General features: G+C 42.4%; 1 protein-coding gene across 1 annotated transcript in view; it reads right to left on the bottom strand.

Annotated features, from left to right (window-relative positions):
- LOC139367394 (uncharacterized) overlaps window positions 1-25,571 on the bottom strand; it is a 229,958-nt gene that overhangs the window by 124,937 nt on the left and 79,450 nt on the right. The window contains exon 2 of the mRNA XM_071105590.1: window positions 14,442-14,548. Coding sequence (XP_070961691.1) covers window positions 14,442-14,536 — 95 coding nt within the window. The 5' untranslated portion in view covers window positions 14,537-14,548. The remainder of the gene's footprint in view (window positions 1-14,441; window positions 14,549-25,571) is intronic.

Here is a 25,571-nt window from a genome sequence, read left to right on the forward strand (position 1 = left end):
GGTTTCCCCTTTACCTCAACCTGACATTATGAATATTACCACATGGTTTCCCCTTTACCTCAGCCTGACATCATGAATATGACCACATGGTTCCCCTTTACCTCAACCTGACATCATGAATAATGAATATGACCACATGGTTTCCCCTTTACCTCAGCCTGACATCATGAATAATGAATATGACCACATGGTTTCCCCTTTACCTCAGCCTGACATCATGAATAATGAATATGACCACATGGTTTCCCCTTTACCTCAACCTGACACATCATGAATATGAACACATGGTTTCCCCTTTACCTCAACCTGGCATCATGAATAATGAATATGACAACATGGTTTCCCCTTTACCTCAACATGACATCATGAATATGACCACATGGTTTCCCCTTTACCTCAGCCTGACATCATGAATAATGAATATGAACACATGGTTTCCCATTTACCTAAGCCTGACATCATGAATAATGAATATGACCACATGGTTTCTCCTTTACCTCAGCCTGACATCATGAATATGATCACGTGGTTTCCCCTTTACCTCAACCTGATATCATGAATAATGAATAGGAACACATGGTTTCCCCTTTACCTCAACCTGATATCATGAATAATGAATATGAACACATGGTTTCCCCTTTACCTCAACCTGACATCATGAATATGATCACATGGTTTCCCCTTTACCTCAACCTGACATCATGAATAATGAATATGACCACATGGTTTCCCCTTTACCTCAACATGACATCATGAATAATGAATATGACCACATGGTTTCCCCTTTACCTCAACATGACATCATGAATAATGAATATGACCACATGGTTTCCCCTTTACCTCAACCTGACATCATGAATAATGAATATGACCACATGGTTTCCCCTTTACCTCAACATGACATCATGAATAATGAATATGACCACATGGTTTCCCCTTTACCTCAACCTGACATCATGAATAATGAATTTGATCACATGGTTTCTCCTTTACCTCAGCCTGACATCATGAATATGACCACATGGTTTCCCCTTTACCTCAACCTGACATCATGAATATGACCACATGGTTTCCCCTTTACCTCAACCTGATATCATGAATAATGAATATGAACACATGGTTTCCCCTTTACCTCAACCTGACATCATGAATATGAACAAATGGTTTCCCCTTTACCTCAACCTGACATCATGAATATGAACACATGGTTTCCCCTTTACCTCAACCTGACATCATGAATATGAACACATGGTTTCCCCTTTACCTCAGCCTGACATCATGAATAATGAATATGACCGCATGGTTTCCCCTTTACCTCAGCCTGACATCATAAATAATGAATATGACCACATGGTTTCCCCTTTACCTCAACCTGACATCATGAATATGACCACATGGTTTCCCCTTTACCTCAACCTGATATCATGAATATGACCACATGGTTTCCCCTTTACCTCAGCCTGACATCATGAATATGAACACATGGTTTCCCCTTTACCTCAACCTGACATCATGAATAATGAATATGACCGCATGGTTTCCCCTTTACCTCAGCCTGACATCATGAATAATGAAAATGACCACATGGTTTCTCCTTTACCTCAGCCTGACATCATGAATAATGAATATGACCACATGGTTTCCGCTTTACCTCAGCCAGACATCATGAATAATGAATATGACCACATGCTTTCTCCTTTACCTCAGCCTGACATCATGAATAATGAATATGACCACATGGTTTCTCCTTTAACTCAGCCTGACATCATGAATAATGAATATGACCACATTGTTTCCCCTTTACCTCAGCCTGACATCATGAATATGAACACATGGTTTCACCTTTACCTCAACCCGACATCATGAATAATGAATATGACCACATGGTTTCTCCTTTACCTCAGCCTGACATCATGAATAATGAATATGACCACATGGTTTCCCCTTTACCTCAGCCTGACATCATGAATATGAACACATGGTTTCACCTTTACCTCAACCCGACATCATGAATAATGAATATGACCACATGGTTTCACCTTTACCTCAACCTGACATCATGAATAATGAATATGACAACATGGTTTCCCCTTTACCTCAACATGACATCATGAATATGACCACATGGTTTCCCCTTTACCTCAGCCTGACATCATGAATAATGAATATGAACACATGGTTTCCCCTTTACCTCAGCCTGACATCATGAATAATGAATATGACCACATGGTTTCCCCTTTACCTCAGCCTGACATCATGAATATGAACACATGGTTTCACCTTTACCTCAACCCGACATCATGAATAATGAATATGACCACATGGTTTCTCCTTTACCTCAGCCTGACATCATGAATAATGAATATGACCACATGCTTTCTCCTTTACCTCAGCCTGACATAATGAATAATGAATATGACCACATGGTTTCTCCTTTACCTCAGCCTGACATCATGAATAATGAATATGACCACATGGTTTCCCCTTTACCTCAGCCTGACATCATGAATATGAACACATGGTTTCACCTTTACCTCAACCCGACATCATGAATAATGAATATGACCACATGGTTTCACCTTTACCTCAACCTGACATCATGAATAATGAATATGACAACATGGTTTCCCCTTTACCTCAACATGACATCATGAATATGACCAGATGGTTTCCCCTTTACCTCAGCCTGACATCATGAATAATGAATATGAACACATGGTTTCTCCTTTACCTCAGCCTGACATCATGAATATGATCACATGGTTTCCCCTTTACCTCAACCTGATATCATGAATAATGAATATGAACACATGGTTTCCCCTTTACCTCAACCTGATATCATGAATAATGAATATGAACACATGGTTTCCCCTTTACCTCAACCTGACATCATGAATAATGACCACATGGTTTCCCCTTTACCTCAACCTGACATCATGAATAATGAATATGATCACATGGTTTCCCCTTTACCTCAGCCTGACATCATGAATATGACCACATGGTTTCCCCTTTACCTCAACCTGACATCATGAATATGAACACATGGTTTCCCCTTTACCTCAACCTGACATCATGAATAATGAATATGACCACATGGTTTCCCTTTACCTCAACATGACATCATTAATAATGAATATGACCACATGGTTTCCCCTGTACCTCAACCTGACATCATGAATAATGATATGATCACATGGTTTCCCCTTTACCTCAGCCTGACATCATGAATATGACCACATGGTTTCCCCTTTACCTCAACCTGACATCATGAATATGAACACATGGTTTCCCCTTTACCTCAACCTGACATCATGAATATGAACACATGGTTTCCCCTTTACCTCAACCTGACATCATGAATATGAACACATAGTTTCCACTTTACCTCAACCTGACATCATGAATAATGACCACATGGTTTCCCCTTTACCTCAACCTGACATCATGAATAATGAATATGATCACATTGTTTCCCCTTTACCTCAGCCTGACATCATGAATATGACCACATGGTTTCCCCTTTACCTCAACCTGACATCATGAATATGAACACATGGTTTCCCCTTTACCTCAACCTGACATTATGAATATTACCACATGGTTTCCCCTTTACCTCAGCCTGACATCATGAATATGACCACATGGTTCCCCTTTACCTCAACCTGACATCATGAATAATGAATATGACCACATGGTTTCCCCTTTACCTCAGCCTGACATCATGAATAATGAATATGACCACATGGTTTCCCCTTTACCTCAGCCTGACATCATGAATAATGAATATGACCACATGGTTTCCCCTTTACCTCAACCTGACACATCATGAATATGAACACATGGTTTCCCCTTTACCTCAACCTGGCATCATGAATAATGAATATGACAACATGGTTTCCCCTTTACCTCAACATGACATCATGAATATGACCACATGGTTTCCCCTTTACCTCAGCCTGACATCATGAATAATGAATATGAACACATGGTTTCCCATTTACCTAAGCCTGACATCATGAATAATGAATATGACCACATGGTTTCTCCTTTACCTCAGCCTGACATCATGAATATGATCACGTGGTTTCCCCTTTACCTCAACCTGATATCATGAATAATGAATAGGAACACATGGTTTCCCCTTTACCTCAACCTGATATCATGAATAATGAATATGAACACATGGTTTCCCCTTTACCTCAACCTGACATCATGAATATGATCACATGGTTTCCCCTTTACCTCAACCTGACATCATGAATAATGAATATGACCACATGGTTTCCCCTTTACCTCAACATGACATCATGAATAATGAATATGACCACATGGTTTCCCCTTTACCTCAACATGACATCATGAATAATGAATATGACCACATGGTTTCCCCTTTACCTCAACCTGACATCATGAATAATGAATATGACCACATGGTTTCCCCTTTACCTCAACATGACATCATGAATAATGAATATGACCACATGGTTTCCCCTTTACCTCAACCTGACATCATGAATAATGAATTTGATCACATGGTTTCTCCTTTACCTCAGCCTGACATCATGAATATGACCACATGGTTTCCCCTTTACCTCAACCTGACATCATGAATATGACCACATGGTTTCCCCTTTACCTCAACCTGATATCATGAATAATGAATATGAACACATGGTTTCCCCTTTACCTCAACCTGACATCATGAATATGAACAAATGGTTTCCCCTTTACCTCAACCTGACATCATGAATATGAACACATGGTTTCCCCTTTACCTCAACCTGACATCATGAATATGAACACATGGTTTCCCCTTTACCTCAGCCTGACATCATGAATAATGAATATGACCGCATGGTTTCCCCTTTACCTCAGCCTGACATCATAAATAATGAATATGACCACATGGTTTCCCCTTTACCTCAACCTGACATCATGAATATGACCACATGGTTTCCCCTTTACCTCAACCTGATATCATGAATATGACCACATGGTTTCCCCTTTACCTCAGCCTGACATCATGAATATGAACACATGGTTTCCCCTTTACCTCAACCTGACATCATGAATAATGAATATGACCGCATGGTTTCCCCTTTACCTCAGCCTGACATCATGAATAATGAAAATGACCACATGGTTTCTCCTTTACCTCAGCCTGACATCATGAATAATGAATATGACCACATGGTTTCCGCTTTACCTCAGCCAGACATCATGAATAATGAATATGACCACATGCTTTCTCCTTTACCTCAGCCTGACATCATGAATAATGAATATGACCACATGGTTTCTCCTTTAACTCAGCCTGACATCATGAATAATGAATATGACCACATTGTTTCCCCTTTACCTCAGCCTGACATCATGAATATGAACACATGGTTTCACCTTTACCTCAACCCGACATCATGAATAATGAATATGACCACATGGTTTCTCCTTTACCTCAGCCTGACATCATGAATAATGAATATGACCACATGGTTTCCCCTTTACCTCAGCCTGACATCATGAATATGAACACATGGTTTCACCTTTACCTCAACCCGACATCATGAATAATGAATATGACCACATGGTTTCACCTTTACCTCAACCTGACATCATGAATAATGAATATGACAACATGGTTTCCCCTTTACCTCAACATGACATCATGAATATGACCACATGGTTTCCCCTTTACCTCAGCCTGACATCATGAATAATGAATATGAACACATGGTTTCCCCTTTACCTCAGCCTGACATCATGAATAATGAATATGACCACATGGTTTCTCCTTTACCTCAGCCTGACATCATGAATATGATCACATGGTTTCCCCTTTACCTCAACCCGACATCATGAATAATGAATATGAACACATGGTTTCCCCTTTACCTCAACCTGACATCATGAATATGATCACATGGTTTCCCCTTTACCTCAATCTGACATCATGAATAATGAATATGACCACATGGTTTCACCTTTACCTCAACCCGACATCATGAATAATGAATATGAACACATGGTTTCCCCTTTACCTCAACCTGACATCATGAATAATGAATATGAACACATGGTTTCCCCTTTACCTCAACCTGACATCATGAATATGATCACATGGTTTCCCCTTCACCTCAATCTGACATCATGAATAATGAACATGACCACATGGTTTCACCTTTACCTCAACCTGATATCATGAATAATGAATATGAACACATGGTTTCCCCTTTACCTCAACCTGACATCATGAATATGATCACATGGTTTCCCCTTTACCTCAATCTGACATCATGAATAATGAATATGACCACATGGTTTCCCCTTTACCTCAACATGACATCATGAATAATGAATATGACCACATGGTTTCCCCTTTACCTCAACCTGACATCATGAATAATGAATATGACCACATGGTTTCCCCTTTACCTCAACATGACATCATGAATAATGAATATGACCACATGGTTTCCCCTTTACCTCAACCTGACATCATGAATATGAACACATGGTTTCCCCTTTACCTCAACCTGACATCATGAATATGAACACATGGTTTCCCCTTTACCTCAACCTGACATCATGAATATGAACACATGGTTTCCCCTTTACCTCAACCTGACATCATGAATATGAACACATGGTTTCCCCTTTACCTCAACCTGACATCATGAATATGAACACATGGTTTCCCCTTTACCTCAGCCTGACATCATGAATAATGAATATGACCGCATGGTTTCCCCTTTACCTCAGCCTGACATCATAAATAATGAATATGACCACATGGTTTACCCTTTACCTCAACCTGACATCATGAATATGACCACATGGTTTCCCCTTTACCTCAACCTGATATCATGAATATGACCACATGGTTTCCCCTTTACCTCAGCCTGACATCATGAATATGAACACATGGTTTCCCCTTTACCTCAACCTGACATCATGAATAATGAATATGACCGCATGGTTTCTCCTTTACCTCAGCCTGACATCATGAATATGTATATGACTGCATGGTTTCCCCTTTACCTCAGCCTGACATCATGAATATGAACACATGGTTTCACCTTTACCTCAGCCTGACATCATGAATAATGAATATGACCACATGGTTTCTCCTTTAGCTCAGCCTGACATCATGAATAATGAATATGACCACATGGTTTCTCCTTTACCTCAGCCTGACATCATGAATAATGAATATGACCACATGGTTTCTCCTTTACCTCAGCCTGACATCATGAATATGATCACATGGTTTCCCCTTTACCTCAACCTGATATCATGAATAATGAATATGAACACATGGTTTCCCCTTTACCTCAACCTGATATCATGAATAATGAATATGAACACATGGTTTCCCCTTTACCTCAACCTGACATCATGAATATGATCACATGGTTTCCCCTTTACCTCAATCTGACATCATGAATAATGAATATGACCACATGGTTTCCCCTTTACCTCAACATGACATCATGAATAATGAATATGACCACATGGTTTCCCCTTTACCTCAACCTGACATCATGAATAATGAATATGACCACATGGTTTCCCCTTTACCTCAACATGACATCATGAATAATGAATATGACCACATGGTTTCCCCTTTACCTCAACCTGACATCATGAATAATGAATATGATCACATGGTTTCTCCTTTACCTCAGCCTGACATCATGAATATGACCACATGGTTTCCCCTTTACCTCAACCTGACATCATGAATATGACCACATGGTTTCCCCTTTACCTCAACCTGATATCATGAATATGACCACATGGTTTCCCCTTTACCTCAACCTGACATCATGAATAATGAATATGACCACATGGTTTCCCCTTTACCTCAACATGACATCATGAATATGACCACATGGTTTCCCCTTTACCTCAGCCTGACATCATGAATAATGAATATGACCACATGGTTTCTCCTTTACCTCAGCCTGACATCATGAATATGATCACATGGTTTCCCCTTTACCTCAACCTGATATCATGAATAATGAATATGAACACATGGTTTCCCCTTTACCTCAACCTGATATCATGAATAATGAATATGAACACATGGTTTCCCCTTTACCTCAACCTGACATCATGAATATGATCACATGGTTTCCCCTTTACCTCAATCTGACATCATGAATAATGAATATGACCACATGGTTTCCCCTTTACCTCAACATGACATCATGAATAATGAATATGACCACATGGTTTCACCTTTACCTCAACCTGACATCATGAATAATGAATATGACCACATGGTTTCCCCTTTACCTCAACATGACATCATGAATAATGAATATGACCACATGGTTTCCCCTTTACCTCAACCTGACATCATGAATAATGAATATGATCACATGGTTTCTCCTTTACCTCAGCCTGACATCATGAATATGACCACATGGTTTCCCCTTTACCTCAACCTGACATCATGAATATGACCACATGGTTTCCCCTTTACCTCAACCTGATATCATGAATATGACCACATGGTTTCCCCTTTACCTCAACCTGACATCATGAATATGAACACATGGTTTCCCCTTTACCTCAACCTGACATCATGAATATGAACACATGGTTTCCCCTTTACCTCAGCCTGACATCATGAATAATGAATATGACCGCATGGTTTCCCCTTTACCTCAGCCTGACATCATAAATAATGAATATGACCACATGGTTTCCCCTTTACCTCAACCTGACATCATGAATATGACCACATGGTTTCCCCTTTACCTCAACCTGATATCATGAATATGACCACATGGTTTCCCCTTTACCTCAGCCTGACATCATGAATATGAACACATGGTTTCCCCTTTACCTCAACCTGACATCATGAATAATGAATATGACCGCATGGTTTCCCCTTTACCTCAGCCTGACATCATGAATAATGTATATGACTGCATGGTTTCCCCTTTACCTCAGCCTGACATCATGAATATGAACACATGGTTTCACCTTTACCTCAGACTGACATCATGAATAATGAATATGACCACATGGTTTCTCCTTTACCTCAGCCTGACATCATGAATAATGAATATGACCACATGGTTTCTCCTTTACCTCAGCCTGACATCATGAATAATGAATATGACCACATGGTTTCCCCTTTACCTCAGCCTGACATCATGAATAATGAATATGACCATATGCTTTCTCCTTTACCTCAGCCTGACATCATGAATAATGAATATGACCACATGGTTTCTCCTTTACCTCAGCCTGACATCATGAATAATGAATATGACCACATGGTTTCCCCTTTACCTCAGCCTGACATCATGAATATGAACACATGGTTTCACCTTTACCTCAACCCGACATCATGAATAATGAATATGACCACATGGTTTCACCTTTACCTCAACCTGACATCATGAATAATGAATATGACAACATGGTTTCCCCTTTACCTCAACATGACATCATGAATATGACCACATGGTTTCCCCTTTACCTCAGCCTGACATCATGAATAATGAATATGAACACATGGTTTCCCCTTTACCTCAGCCTGACATCATGAATAATGAATATGACCACATGGTTTCTCCTTTACCTCAGCCTGACATCATGAATATGATCACATGGTTTCCCCTTTACCTCAACCTGATATCATGAATAATGAATATGAACACATGGTTTCCCCTTTACCTCAACCTGATATCATGAATAATGAATATGAACACATGGTTTCCCCTTTACCTCAACCTGACATCATGAATATGATCACATGGTTTCCCCTTTACCTCAATCTGACATCATGAATAATGAATATGACCACATGGTTTCCCCTTTACCTCAACCTGACATCATGAATAATGAATATGACCACATGGTTTCCCCTTTACCTCAACATGACATCATGAATAATGAATATGACCACATGGTTTCCCCTTTACCTCAACCTGACATCATGAATAATGAATATGATCACATGGTTTCTCCTTTAACTCAGCCTGACATCATGAATATGAACACATGGTTTCCCCTTTACCTCAACCTGACATCATGAATATGACCACATGGTTTCCCCTTTACCTCAACCTGATATCATGAATAATGAATATAAACACATGGTTTCCCCTTTACCTCAACCTGACATCATGAATATAATCACATGGTTTCCCCTTTACCTCAACCTGACATCATGAATAATGAATATGACCACATGGTTTCCCCTTTACCTCAACATGACATCATGAATATGAACACATGGTTTCCCCTTTACCTCAACCTGACATCATGAATAATGAATATGACAAAATGGTTTCCCCTTTACCTCAACCTGACATCATGAATATGACCACATGGTTTCCCCTTTACCTCAGCCTGACATCATGAATATGAACACATGGTTTCACCTTTACCTCAACCCGACATCATGAATAATGAATATGACCACATGGTTTCACCTTTACCTCAACCTGACATCATGAATAATGAATATGACAACATGGTTTCCCCTTTACCTCAACATGACATCATGAATATGACCACATGGTTTCCCCTTTACCTCAGCCTGACATCATGAATAATGAATATGAACACATGGTTTCCCCTTTACCTCAGCCTGACATCATGAATAATGAATATGATCACATGGTTTCTCCTTTACCTCAGCCTGACATCATGAATATGATCACATGGTTTCCCCTTTACCTCAACCTGATATCATGAATAATGAATATGAACACATGGTTTCCCCTTTACCTCAACCTGATATCATGAATAATGAATATGAACACATGGTTTCCCCTTTACCTCAACCTGACATCATGAATATGATCACATGGTTTCCCCTTTACCTCAATCTGACATCATGAATAATGAATATGACCACATGGTTTCCCCTTTACCTCAACCTGACATCATGAATAATGAATATGACCACATGGTTTCCCCTTTACCTCAACATGACATCATGAATAATGAATATGACCACATGGTTTCCCCTTTACCTCAACCTGACATCATGAATAATGAATATGATCACATGGTTTCTCCTTTACCTCAGCCTGACATCATGAATATGAACACATGGTTTCCCCTTTACCTCAACCTGACATCATGAATAATGAATATAAACACATGGTTTCCCCTTTACCTCAACCTGACATCATGAATATAATCACATGGTTTCCCCTTTACCTCAACCTGACATCATGAATAATGAATATGACCACATGGTTTCCCCTTTACCTCAACCTGACATCATGAATATGAACACATGGTTTCCCCTTTACCTCAACCTGACATCATGAATAATGAATATGACAAAATGGTTTCCCCTTTACCTCAACCTGACATCATGAATAATGAATATGACCACATGGTTTCCCCTTTACCTCAGCCTGACATCATGAATATGAACACATGGTTTCACCTTTACCTCAACCCGACATCATGAATAATGAATATGACCACATGGTTTCACCTTTACCTCAACCTGACATCATGAATAATGAATATGACAACATGGTTTCCCCTTTACCTCAACATGACATCATGAATATGACCACATGGTTTCCCCTTTACCTCAGCCTGACATCATGAATAATGAATATGAACACATGGTTTCCCCTTTACCTCAGCCTGACATCATGAATAATGAATATGATCACATGGTTTCTCCTTTACCTCAGCCTGACATCATGAATATGATCACATGGTTTCCCCTTTACCTCAACCTGATATCATGAATAATGAATATGAACACATGGTTTCCCCTTTACCTCAACCTGATATCATGAATAATGAATATGAACACATGGTTTCCCCTTTACCTCAACCTGACATCATGAATATGATCACATGGTTTCCCCTTTACCTCAATCTGACATCATGAATAATGAATATGACCACATGGTTTCCCCTTTACCTCAACCTGACATCATGAATAATGAATATGACCACATGGTTTCCCCTTTACCTCAACATGACATCATGAATAATGAATATGACCACATGGTTTCCCCTTTACCTCAACCTGACATCATGAATAATGAATATGATCACATGGTTTCTCCTTTACCTCAGCCTGACATCATGAATATGAACACATGGTTTCCCCTTTACCTCAACCTGACATCATGAATAATGAATATGACCGCATGGTTTCCCCTTTGCCTCAGCCTGACATCATGAATATGAACACATGGTTTCACCTTTACCTCAGCCTGACATCATGAATAATGAATATGACCGCATGGTTTCCCCTTTGCCTCAGCCTGACATCATGAATATGAACACATGGTTTCACCTTTACCTCAGCCTGACATCATGAATAATGAATATGACCACATGGTTTCCCCTTTACCTCAGCCTGACATCATGAATATGAACAAATGGTTTCACCTTTACCTCAGCCTGACATCATGAATAATGAATATGACCACATGGTTTCTCCTTTACCTCAGCCTGACATCATGAATAATGAATATGACCACATGGTTTCTCCTTTACCTCAGCCTGACATCATGAATAATGAATATGACCACATGGTTTCCCTTTTACCTCAGCCTGACATCATGAATAATGAATATGACCACATGCTTTCTCCTTTACCTCAACCTGACATCATGAATAATGAATATGACCACATGGTTTCTCCTTTACCTCAGCCTGACATCATGAATAATGAATATGACCACATGGTTTCCCCTTTACCTCAGCCTGACATCATGAATATGAACACATGGTTTCACCTTTACCTCAACCCGACATCATGAATAATGAATATGACCACATCGTTTCACCTTTACCTCAACCTGACATCATGAATAATGAATATGAACACATGGTTTCACCTTTACCTCAACCTGACATCATGAATAATGAATATGACCACATGGTTTCACCTTTACCTCAACCTGACATCATGAATAATGAATATGACCACATGGTTTCCCCTTTACCTCAACCTGACACATCATGACTGTATAAAACATATATGGTGAAATCTTCTCCCTGTTTTCTTATAGCTCCAATGTTCAGAAATCTCCCTGTTTTCTTTTAGCACGCAGTACTCAGAAATGTTTCAATAGTTGTTTGTGAAATAGTCACTATATAAGTGGAAACCTTTCTTGTGTCTGTGTCTGTGTGTGTGTATGTGTGTGTCTGTGTGTGTGTGTGTCTCTCTGTGTGTGTGTGTGTGTGTGTGTGTGTGTGTGTGTGTCTGTGGTTGTGTGTGTGTGTGTGTGTCTGTATGTGTGTGTCTGTGTGTGTGTGTGTCTTTGTGTGTGTGTGTGTGTGTGTCTCTGTGTGTGTGTGTGTGTGTGTGTCTGTGTGTGTGTGTGTGTCTTTGTGTGTGTGTGTGTGTGTCTCTGTGTGTGTCTGTGTGTGTGCGTGTGTGTCTTTGTGTTATATAAAACACGGATCATAGCGCTCCAAGTCCAGATGTTGTTGTTGCCATATGGCAGCAGCACACTGAGCTGCGTGTGTCGGTCATAACTCGGTCAGTGCATCAGATTATCACCTCGCTCGGTTAACTGACAGAGGAGGAGCCCGGAACTGCAGGGTACAGGAGGAACTGGGAAATTCAATTAAACACTGTTTGAGGAACAGCTGCATACTCTATAGAGGTGAATTCTGTTACATTTAGACTACGTCCCAAATGTAGTGCACTATACAGGACCCATAGTGCTCTGATTAAAAGTAGTGCACTATATAGGACCCATAGGGATCTGATTAAAAGTAGTGCACTATATAGGACCCATATGGATCTGATTAAATGTAGTGCACTATATAGAACCCATAGGGCTCTGATTAAAAGTAGTGCACTATGCAGGACCCATAGGGCTCTGGTTCAATGTAGTGCACTATGCAGGACCCATAGGGCTCTGGTTCAATGTAGTGCACTATGCAGGACCCATAGGGCTCTGGTTCAATGTAGTGCACTATGCAGGACCCATAGGGCTCTGGTTCAATGTAGTGCACTATGCAGGACCCATAGGGCTCTGGTTCAATGTAGTGCACTATGCAGGACCCATAGGGCTCTGGTTCAATGTAGTGCACTATGCAGGACCCATAGGGCTCTGGTTCAATGTAGTGCACTATGCAGGACCCATAGGGCTCTGGTTCAATGTAGTGCACTATGCAGGACCCATAGGGCTCTGGTTCAATGTAGTGCACTATGCAGGACCCATAGGGCTCTGGTTCAATGTAGTGCACTATGCAGGACCCATAGGGCTCTGGTTCAATGTAGTGCACTATGCAGGACCCATAGGGCTCTGGTTCAATGTAGTGCACTATGCAGGACCCATAGGGCTCTGGTTCAATGTAGTGCACTATGCAGGGAATAGATAGTCATTTGAGACGCCCTTAGCCTATTTGAAGGGTGGCTGGCCAACCCTCTACTAATGTGTACGGTGTCCATAGTATAACATGGTGCTTACGCTTTGAGGACCTGTCCAATCTCGTACTTGTCGGTGACATCAGAGATGTCGTCTAAGTTCCGCCCATCTCGCAGGGCAAGGCACCCAAATGGCATGGCGGCATCCACCTATCAGAGACAAACATTACATCGTCAATCAACACATATACCAATAAAGAACAAGCATTGCAGTGTCAATCAACTCCTTTAAAAGAGACAGTGAGTAAAGTGAAAGTTTTTCTGATAGAAATGCCCTTTATAAAACTGACACACAGCAAGTGAGTCATTTAATTTCTGTAGGATACGTTGTGCACACTGAGACCCAACCAATCTCTCTGTCCAAGAGGTTGAAGTCCCCGAACCCAACCAATCTCTCTGTCCAAGAGGTTAAAGTCCCCAAACCCAACCAATATCTCTGTCCAAGAGGTTGAAGTCCCCAAACCCAACCAATCTCTATGTCCAAGAGGTTGAAGTCCCCGAACCCAACCAATCTCTCTGTCCAAGAGGTTAAAGTCGCCAAACCCAACCAATCTCTCTGTCCAAGAGGTTAAAGTCCCCAAACCCAACCAATCTCTCTGTCCAAGAGGTTGAAGTCCCTGAACCCAACCAATCTCTCTATCCAGGAGGTTGAAGTCACCAAACCCAACCAATCTCTTTATCCAGGAGGTTGAAGTCCCCATATTGAAAAGAAACCAGCTGTGACATCATCACCCAAAGGATTCTGCCCACCCATATAATTAGAATTCTAATTCATTCTAATTCTATTTCTATCAATGATTCTAATTCATTCTAATTCTACTTCTATCAATGATTCTAATTCATTCTAATTCTATTTCTATCAATGATTCTAATTCATTCTAATTCTACTTCTATCAATGATTCTAATTCTATTTCTATCAATGATTCTAATTCATTCTAATTCTACTTCTATCAATGATTCTAATTCATTCTAATTCTATTTCTATCAAGGATTCTAATTAATTCTAATTCTATCTAGGATTCTAATCCATTCTAATTCTACTGACCCTCCATCTTAGGATCACGTCAGTAAGCCCCTGGTCTTATAGGTTAGAAAGTCTCGATCCTAACCCCAGCCTCCATCTTGGGATCACGTCAGTAAGCCCCTGGTCTTATAGGTTAGAAAGTCTCGATCCTAACCCCAGCCTCCATCTTGGGATCATGTCAGTAAGCCCCTGGTCTTATAGGTTAGAAAGTCTCTATCCTAACCCCATCCTCCATCTTGGGATCATGTCAGTAAGCCCCTGGTTTTATAGGTTAGAAAGTCTCTATCCTAACCCCAGCCTCCATCTTGGGATCATGTCAGTAAGCCCCTGGTCTTATAGGTTAGAAAGTCTCGATCCTAAATCCCATCTCCTCTGACACCACTGATCAGTTTCCCTTAGTCCAATACGAACCTAAACCATGAGGACGATAAAAGTCTAAATTGATATTAGATAATTATCTAGGCCAGGGAAACTTCCTTCCAGTATCTAGGAATAACTTCCTCCCAGTGTAGTGTCAGTGACACAGCTCTCATTGGATAACTTCCTCCCAGTGTAGTGTCAGTGACACAGCTCTCATTGGATAACTTCCTCCCAGTGTAGTGTCAGTGACACAGCTCTCATTGGATAACTTCCTCCCAGTGTAGTGTCAGTGACACAGCTCTCATTGGATAACTTCCTCTCAGTGTAGTGTCAGTGACACAGTTCTCATTGGATAACTTCCTCCCAGTGTAGTGTCAGTGACACTGCTCTCATTGGATAACTTCCTCCCAGTCAGTCAGGGACACAGCTCTCATTTGATTACTTCCTCCCAGTCAGTCAGGGACACAGCTCTCATTTGATAACTTCCTCCCAGTCAGTCAGGGACACAATTCTCATTGGATAACTTCCTCCCAGTGTAGTGTCAGGGACACAGCTCTCATTGGATAACTTCCTCCCAGTCAGTCAGGGACACAGCTCTCATTGGATAACTTCCTCCCAGTGTAGTGTCAGGGACACAGCTCTCATTGGATAACTTCCTCCCAGTGTAGTGTCAGTGACACAATTCTCATTGGATAACTTCCTCCCAGTCAGTCAGTGACACAATTCTCATTGGATAACTTCCTCTCAGTGTAGTGTCAGGGACACAGCTCTCATTGCATAACTTCCTCTCAGTGTAGTGTCAGGGACACAGCTCTCATTGGATAACTTCCTCCCAGTCAGTCAGTGACACAATTCTCATTGGATAACTTCCTCTCAGTGTAGTGTCAGGGACACAGCTCTCATTGGATAACTTCCTCTCAGTGTAGTGTCAGTGACACAGCTCTCATTTGATAACTTCCTCCCAGTCAGTCAGGGACACAATTCTCATTGGATAAATCCTCTTAAATGTAATGACAAAATGTAGATTTCCGCCTAAATAGACATACCCAAAAGTAACTGCTTTTCATGTGGAATTACATGATTCTGACATACAAAACCATGGAACATTTGAAAAGAGGACATCTGGGAGATCAGGAAATGGACTAGATAGATAGGAGTTACATAGTTCAGAATACACAATATCAAGTACACACAAAATAACTGTTTTTTTGTAGTTTTATTTTGAAAGTCATCTTTCATTGACAAGCTATATGTGAATTATTGATGCCCAGAGCTGGAAAAACATCAGATGGCTCCCACAACATGTGAACAATATCAGGGGAAATAAATGGGATTGTTAGACCTAACAAATAGAAATGGGCAGATGGTTTAGTAAGTGGTGTCAGGTGTGGCCACAAAATGTTTCCAAGTGTCCCTAAACCTCTCTAAAGTGGCATATGTCTGTAAAATAAGATCATTGTGTGATGGTTGTGAGGTTGCTTTGGGGCCCCAAATTCAGCCATTTCCAACACTAGTTGCTCTCAGAAGGCCAACTGGGGTTTATCCCTTTTGGGGCCCCAGCCACTTCCAACACTAGTTGCTCTCAGAAGGCCAACTGGGGTTTATCCCTTTTGGGGCCCCAGCCACTTCCAACACTAGTTGCTCTCAGAAGGCCAACTGGGGTTTATCCCTTTGGGGCCCCAGCCACTTCCAACACTAGTTGCTCTCAGAAGGCCAACTGGGGTTTATCCCTTTGGGGCCCCAGCCACTTCCAACACTAGTTGCTCTCAGAAGGCCAACTGGGGTTTATCCCTTTGGGGCCCCAGCCACTTCCAACACTAGTTGCTCTCAGAAGGCCAACTGGGGTTTATCCCTTTGGGGCCCCAGCCACTTCCAACACTAGTTGCTCTCAGAAGGCCAACTGGGGTTTATCCCTTTGGGGCCCCAGCCACTTCCAACACTAGTTGCTCTCAGAAGGCCAACTGGGGTTTATCCCTTTGGGGCCCCAGCCACTTCCAACACTAGTTGCTCTCAGAAGGCCAACTGGGGTTTATCCCTTTGGGGCCCCAGCCACTTCCAACACTAGTTGCTCTCAGAAGGCCAACTGGGGTTTATCCCTTTGGGGCCCCAGCCACTTCCAACACTAGTTGCTCTCAGAAGGCCAACTGGGGTTTATCCCTTTGGGGCCCCAGCCACTTCCAACACTAGTTGCTCTCAGAAGGCCAACTGGGGTTTATCCCTTTGGGGCCCCAGCCACTTCCAACACTAGTTGCTCTCAGAAGGCCAACTGGGGTTTATCCCTTTACTTTTGCCATCTACGTGTGGAGAAAGAAAGCACTTACTGTAGCAGTGTCCACCAAGTGGTTAAAACAAGTCTTATACTACTTCCTGGTCTTGTGGAGGACCTGGTAGTAGCCTATCAGAGAATCAGATGGCTTCTGGTGGCATGTCATGGGTGCACCTCAGCCACGCTCAAGGTCCTAAACAATATCAGAACCACCATCGATAAGAGACATTACTGTGCAGCCGTATTCATCAACCTGGCCAAGGCTTTCGACTCTGTCAATCACAACATTCTTATTGGCAGACTCAACAGCCTTGGTTTCTCAAATGATTGCCTCACCTGGTTCACCAAATACTTCTCTGATAGAGTTCAGTGTTTTAAATCGGAGGGCCTGTTGTCCGGACCTCTGGCAGTCTATGGGGGTGCCACAGAGTTAAATTCTCGGGCCGACTCTCTTCTCTGTATACATCAATGATGTCGCTTTTGCTGCTGGTGATTCTCTGATCCACCTCTACGCAGACGACACCATTCTATATACATCTGGCCCTTCTTTGGACACTATGTTAACTAACCTCCAGGTGAGCTTCAATGCCACACAACACTCCTTCCGTGGCCTCTAACTGCTCTTAAACGCAAGTAAAACTAAATGCATGCTATTCAACCGATCGCTGCCCTGCTAGGGAAGTTGTTATGCTTCAAGGTCCTTGAGGCTCCTTGAGGCTCCTTAGGTGTGGAGACTCCATCTAGCCGTGGTTTGTTGTGATCACTGCTTTAACTCGTGGATAATCTGACCAATAATGTGTGGCTGAATCTATCCGTTGGGTTATATAGCATGAACAATAAAGACACTCACACACAAGGAGAAGGTAGATGTCAGCGATAGATAGACTCACCGGGCAAATAAGTCAATTCAATGTCTATTCTACGTTGGTTTAACCGAAATGACGTGGCAACAACGTTGCATCAACCAGTGTTAGCCCAGTGAGGAGAGGGTTGTGATTTAGGGGCGAGGCATCAGACGAGCATATAATCCCACCGCTGGCCCTAATCTCTCATCTCTTTCCCTAATCCAGATTGCTGGTGCTGGGATGGAGGGATTGAGGGAGGTATGTGAGTGTGTGTGTGAGAGAGTGTATGTGTGTGAGAGAGAGTGTGCGTGTGAGAGAGAGTGTGTGTGTGTGAGAGGGTGTGTGTATGTGAGAGAGAGAGTTTTTGTGTGTGTGTGTGTGTGTGTGTAAGAGGATGCGTGTGTGAGAGGGTGTGTGTGTGAGAGAGTGTGTGTGTGTGAGAGAGAGTGTGCGTGTGAGAGAGTGTGCGTGTGTGTGAGAGAGAGTTTTTGTGTGTGTGTTAGGGGAAGGGGACGATGGCCTACTGAAACCTACATTTCAGACTATTACGTTGGTCATGGTGTGGCCATCAGCCAGAATATAGTAATCCTAGCAGATGAGATTGGAGTAATGTGTGTGTGTGTGTGTGTGTGTGTGTGTGTGTGTGTGTGTGTGTGTGTGTGTGTGTGTGTGTGTGTGTGTATTACTATCCTCCTGGGTACCTGAAATCCCCCAAAGTCCCTACAAGGAGAGTAAAACATTGAACATTCTTCCTCGTGGTGACATTTCTCACGTCCCCACAAGGACAAAGGCTATTTTAATATTAGGGGTTAGGGTTTAGGTTTAGAGTTAGGGTTAGGGGTTAGGGGTTAGGGTTTAGGTTTAGAGTTAGGGGTTAGGGGTTAGGTTTAGAGTTAGGGTTAGGGGATAGGGGTTAGGTTTAGAGTTAGGGGTTAGGGGTTAGGGGTTAGGTTTAGAGTTAGGGGTTAGGGGTTAGGGGTTAGGTTTAGAGTTAGGGGTTAGGTTTAGAGTTAGGGGTTAGGGGTTAGGTTTAGAGTTAGGGGTTAGGTTTAGAGCTAGGGGTTAGGGGTTAGGTTTAGAGTTAGGGGTTAGGGGTTAGGTTTAGAGTTAGGGGTTAGGTTTAGAGTTAGGGTTAGGGGTTAGGGGTTAGGTTTAGAGTTAGGGGTTAGGGGTTAGGGGTTAGGTTTAGAGTTAGGGGTTAGGGGTTAGGGGTTAGGTTTAGAGTTAGGGGTTAGGTTTAGAGTTAGGGGTTAGGGGTTAGGTTTAGAGTTAGGGGTTAGGTTTAGAGTTAGGGTTAGGGGTTAGGGGTTAGGTTTAGAGTTATTGTTAGGGGTTAGGGGTTAGGTTTAGAGTTAGGGGTTAGGGGTTAGGTTTAGAGTTAGGGGTTAGGGGTTAGGTTTAGAGTTAGGGGTTAGGTTTAGAGTTAGGGTTAGGGGTTAGGGGTTAGGTTTAGAGTTAGGGGTTAGGGTTTAGGTTTAGAGTTAGGGGTTAGGTTTAGAGTTAGGGGTTAGGGGTTAGGTTTAGGGTTAGGGTTTAGGTTTAGAATTAGGGTTAGGGGTTAGGGTTTAGGTTTAGAGTTAGGGGTTAGGTTTAGAGTTAGGGGTTAGGTTTAGAGTTAGGGTTAGGGGTTAGGGGTTAGGTTTAGGTTTAGAGTTAGGGTTAGGGGTTAGGGGTTAGGTTTAGAGTTAGGGGTTAGGGGTTAGGTTTAGAGTTAGGGTAAGGGTTAGGGGTTAGGTTTAGAGTTAGGGGTTAGGGGTTAGGTTTAGAGTTAGGGATTAGTGGTTAGTGGTTAGGGTTAGAGGTTATGTTTAGAGTTAGAGTTAGGGGTTAGGTTTAGAGTTAGGGGTTAGGATTAGGTTTAGAGTTAGTAGTTAGGTTTAGAGTTAGGGGTTAGGTTTAGAGTTAGGGGTTAGGTTTAGAGTTAGGGGTTAGGTTTAGAGTTAGGGGTTAGGTTTAGAGTTAGGGGTTAGGTTTAGAGTTAGGTTTAGAGTTAGGGTTAGAGATTAGGATTAGGTTTAGAGTTAGTGTTAAAGGTTAGGATTAGGTTTAGAGTTAGGGGTTAGGGGTTAGGATTAGGTTCAGAGTTAGTGGTTAGGTTTAGAGTTAGGGGTTAGGTTTAGAGTTAGGGGTTAGGTTTAGAGTTAGGGGTTAGGTTTAGAGTTAGGGGTTAGGTTTAGAGTTAGGTTTAGAGTTAGGGTTAGAGATTAGGATTAGGTTTAGAGTTAGTGTTAAAGGTTAGGATTAGGTTTAGAGTTAGAGTTAGGGTTTAGGTTTAGAGTTAGGGGTATCGGTCCCTACAAGGATAGTAATATCAAACGTGTATGTGTGGAGATGCTACCTAGTACTTGCACTACACATTCTACAGACTATGTCAATGCAAAGTGACTTGAATGAGATTGGGAGACACTGAGGGAGACCGTGAGAGAGACAGGTAGACAGTGATGGAGACGGTGAGGGAGACGGTGAGGGAGACAGTGCAGGTGAGAGCAACACAAAGTGTGAAAGACAACCCCTCAGACAACCCCTACTATCTGCCAAACCCTAAAGTCTGAAGAGCTGCTGCTTGGCAAGGCACCTAGCCTAGCTGCTAACTATCAAGCTAGCCAGGTTTCCTTGACAGTTTGAACACAGCCCGCAACGCGGTTAGCCCTTGTGGCTGGGACTGCGGATAGTCCCAGGCTTGTAGATGTTTAAATTCCTGCTGTTTGTTGCTGTGCTGTCTGGAATTGAGCGAAGTACCAGCATTAGCCTATGTTGCTACCATAATGTTAAAGGTAATGGAGTAATGGAGACAACAGTGTTTTACTCTCACCGGTGGCTTATCTTTTTAAGCAATAACAAGATGTCTATAAGCAATTGTTACGGTAATAGGAAAATAGCATCAAGAGCTTTGTCTAATTACTGGTGGACTCAACTAACAAAAGAATGGATGATCTGATCAGAGAAGTCCAAGACCTTAAGAGCAATCTGCAGTTTTCCCAGGGAGAGGTGGATATCATGAAAGAGACTTGTAGTCAGAACTAAGTCCACATCAACAGAGAAGAGGCGACTCTGGAATGCTGGCCTTCTTGGCAGAGTTCCTCTGTCCAGTCTCAACGTCAACAGAGAAGAGGTGACTCCGGGATGCTGGCCTTCTAGGCAGAGTTCCTCTGTCCAGTCTCAACGTCAACAGTGAAGAGGAGACTCCGGGATGCTGGCCTTCTAGGCAGAGTTCCTCTGTCCAGTCTCAATGTCAACAGAGAAACTATAGAGAATACTAGCAGACTGTATTACCACCTCGTATAGACAACCTAGATGGTTAACTATTGAGAATGATAGCAGACTATTACCACCACGTATAGACAACCTAGATGGTTAACTATTGAGAATGATAGCAGACTATTGCCACTAGATATAGACAACCTAGATGGTAAACTATTGAGAATGATAGCAGACTATTGCCACTAGATATAGACAACCTAGATGGTAAACTATTGAGAATGATAGCAGACTATTGACACCCTATTCTGCTATATCTTTAACCGAAGCCTAAAGGAGTGTCTGTCCACAGGCGTGGAAGGAAGCTAAAGGAATTCCACTGCCTAAAAATAGTAAAGCACCATTTTCTTGCTCTCAGCCGACCAATCAGTTTGCAGTCTGTTCTTAGTAAACTGATGGAGAGAATTGTGAACAAGTCAACTAAGGACTTTCAGCATGCATATAGAGATGGCCACTCAACTTGTACTGCACCGACTCAGGTGACAGATGATTGGTTAATAGAATAATCGGATAATAGGGTGACAGTTGAAGCTGTTTTGTTACATTTCAGTGCAGCCTTTGATGTTATTGATTATCAAATGTTATTGAAGAAACACACTTGCTATGGCTTTACATCACCTGTCATCACATGGTTGGAGAGTATATCCAATAGAATACAGTGTTCTTCAATGGAAGCTTCTCTAACATCAGATACGTACAGTGTGGTGTCCCTCAGGGCAGTTCCCTAGGGCCGTTACTATTCTCTATTTCTACTAATGATTTGTCACTGGTCTTACGCAAAGCTAGAATGACTATGTTGATGATTCCACACTCTACATGTTGGCAGCCAAAGCCAGTGAGCTCACTGAAAGTCTGAATGAGGAGTTACAGTCCGTATCAGCATGGGTGATCAATAATAAACTGGTTTTAAATACACATTTACACCTAAAAGCATTTGGTTCAAAACCTTCTCTAGGACCTAAACCTCAACTGGAGTTGTGTATAAAAGTTGTGACCGTTAAGAAAGTTGAGGAACATTGGATGGTCAAGTCATAATGGGAAACGGAATAACTAAACTAATGAGTAAAGGAATAACTAAATAAATTTATTCCAGAAATAAAGTAAACACTCACAACAATAATCAGATGAGGCATGAAGGTCAGGAAATTAGGCGTCAACTGCCAAAGCCACAACAAAATAACCAAAGGTATGCACGGAGAGAGGAATCTCTTGCTGAATGGGGAAACAGTGGCTTTATGCCACAGCTGAGCTTACACAGGTGTGCCCCATCAGCACTGACAACTCGCCCAGCTCCGCCCACCTATCCTGCTCCGCCCACCTATCCTACTCCGCCCACCTCTCCTGCTCCGCCCACCTCTCCTGCTCCGCCCACCTATCCTTTTCCGCCCACCTCTCCTCCTCCACCCAACAATCCCCTCCTCCGCCCACCTCTCCTCCTCTGCCCAACAATCTTCTCCTCTGCCCAACAATCTCCTCCTCTACCGAACAATCTCCTACTCTGCCCACCTCTCCTCATCCTCCGCCCACCTCTCCTCCTCCTCCGCCCACCTCTCCTCCTCCTCCTCCACCCACCAATCTCCGGCAGGAAGTAAGCACAGCAAAACCCAGTAGACAGAGCAGGGTGGGGCCGTCACATTGTGAAGATGGGGAGGGGTTAGTCTGTTATATAATATATATATAATATATATATTTTACATACAAATCAACTGTACTAGTTGTTCAGGCTGTGGTCTTGTCCCATCTTGATTACTGTCTGGAAATAGGGTCAAGTACAGCTGTCACGTTCTCACCTTAGTTCCTTTGTTATGTCTTTGTTTTAGTTTGGTCAGGGCGTGAGTTGGGGTGGGTAGTCTATGTTCTTTTTTCTATGTTGTGTTTATGTGTTTGGCCTGGTATGGTTCTCAATCAGAGGCAGGTGTCGTTCATTGTCTCTGATTGAGAATCATACTTAGGCAGCCTTTTTTCCCCATTTTGGTGGTGGGTGTTTTTTTTCTGTTGTGTGTCTGCACCAGACAGAACTGTTTCGTTTTCGTTTCTGTCGTTCACGTTGTTATTTTGCATTTTCAGTGTTCAGTTGATTCATTAAATATTAACATGGACACATAACACGCTGCGCTTTGGTCTCATTCCAACGACGATCGTTACAACAGCAAAGAAAGACCTAGCAACACTAGACTCTATTATTATGGTAGGAGATAATAAAACTGTTTCAAATACCACGCACTTAGAGAAATTAGGAATATCATGGAGGCATTAGAACTAGGGGTTATATGAACTAGGGGTTATATGTAGACATTAGAACTAGGGGTTATATGGAGGCATTAGAACTAGGGGTTATATGGAGGCATTAGAACTAGGGGTTATATGGAGGCATTAGAACTAGGGGTTATATGGAGGCATTAGAACTAGGGGTTATATGGAGGCATTAGAACTAGGGGTTATATGGAGGCATTAGAACTAGGGGTTATATGAACTAGGGGTTATATGGAGGCATTAGAACTAGGGGTTATATGGAGGCATTAGAACTAGGGGTTATATGGAGGCATTAGAACTAGGGGTTATATGGGGGCATTAGAACTAGGGGTTATATGGAGGCATTAGAACTAGGGGTTATATGGAGGCATTAGAACTAGGGGTTATATGAACTAGGGGTTATATGGAGGCATTAGAACTAGGGGTTATATGGAGGCATTAGAACTAGGGGTTATATGGAGGCATTAGAACTAGGGGTTATATGGAGGCATTAGAACTAGGGGTTATATGGAGGCATTAGAACTAGGGGTTATATGGAGGCTTAAATATTCAGATTCAGTGAAATATACATGGAAGAGGCTTCTATGGGTGGAAGGGGAGGGAGGGACAGAGGTGTTTGGTGAGGTGGGGTATGGTGAGGTATGGTGGGATATGGTGAGGTATGGTGAGGGGGGTGGGGAATGGTGAGGGGTGGTGGGCTATGGTGGGATATGGTGAGGGGGGGTGGGGTATGGTGAGGGGGGTGAGGTTTGGTGGGGTATGGTGGGATATGGTGAGGGGGGTGGGATATGGTGAGGGGGGTGGGGTATGGTGGGATATGGTGAGGTGGGTGGGGTATGGTGGGATATGGTGAGGGGGGTGGGGTATGGTGAGGGGGGGTGAGGTATGGTATGGTGAGGTATGGTGAGGGGGGGTGAGGTATGGTGGGGTATGGTGAGGGGGGGTGAGGTATGGTGAGGTATGGTGAGGGGGGGTGAGGTATGGTGGGGAATGGTGAGGGGTGGTGAGGTATGGTGGGGTATGGTGAGGGGTGGTGAGGTATGGTGGGGTATGGTGAGGGGGGGTGAGGTATGGTGGGGTATGGTGAGGGGTGGTGAGGTATGGTGGGGTATGGTGAGGGGTGGTGAGGTATGGTGGGGTATGGTGAGGGGTGGTGAGGTATGGTG

Source organism: Oncorhynchus clarkii, chromosome 16 (genome assembly GCF_045791955.1).
Source record: "Oncorhynchus clarkii lewisi isolate Uvic-CL-2024 chromosome 16, UVic_Ocla_1.0, whole genome shotgun sequence".
Lineage (NCBI taxonomy): Eukaryota > Metazoa > Chordata > Actinopteri > Salmoniformes > Salmonidae > Oncorhynchus > Oncorhynchus clarkii.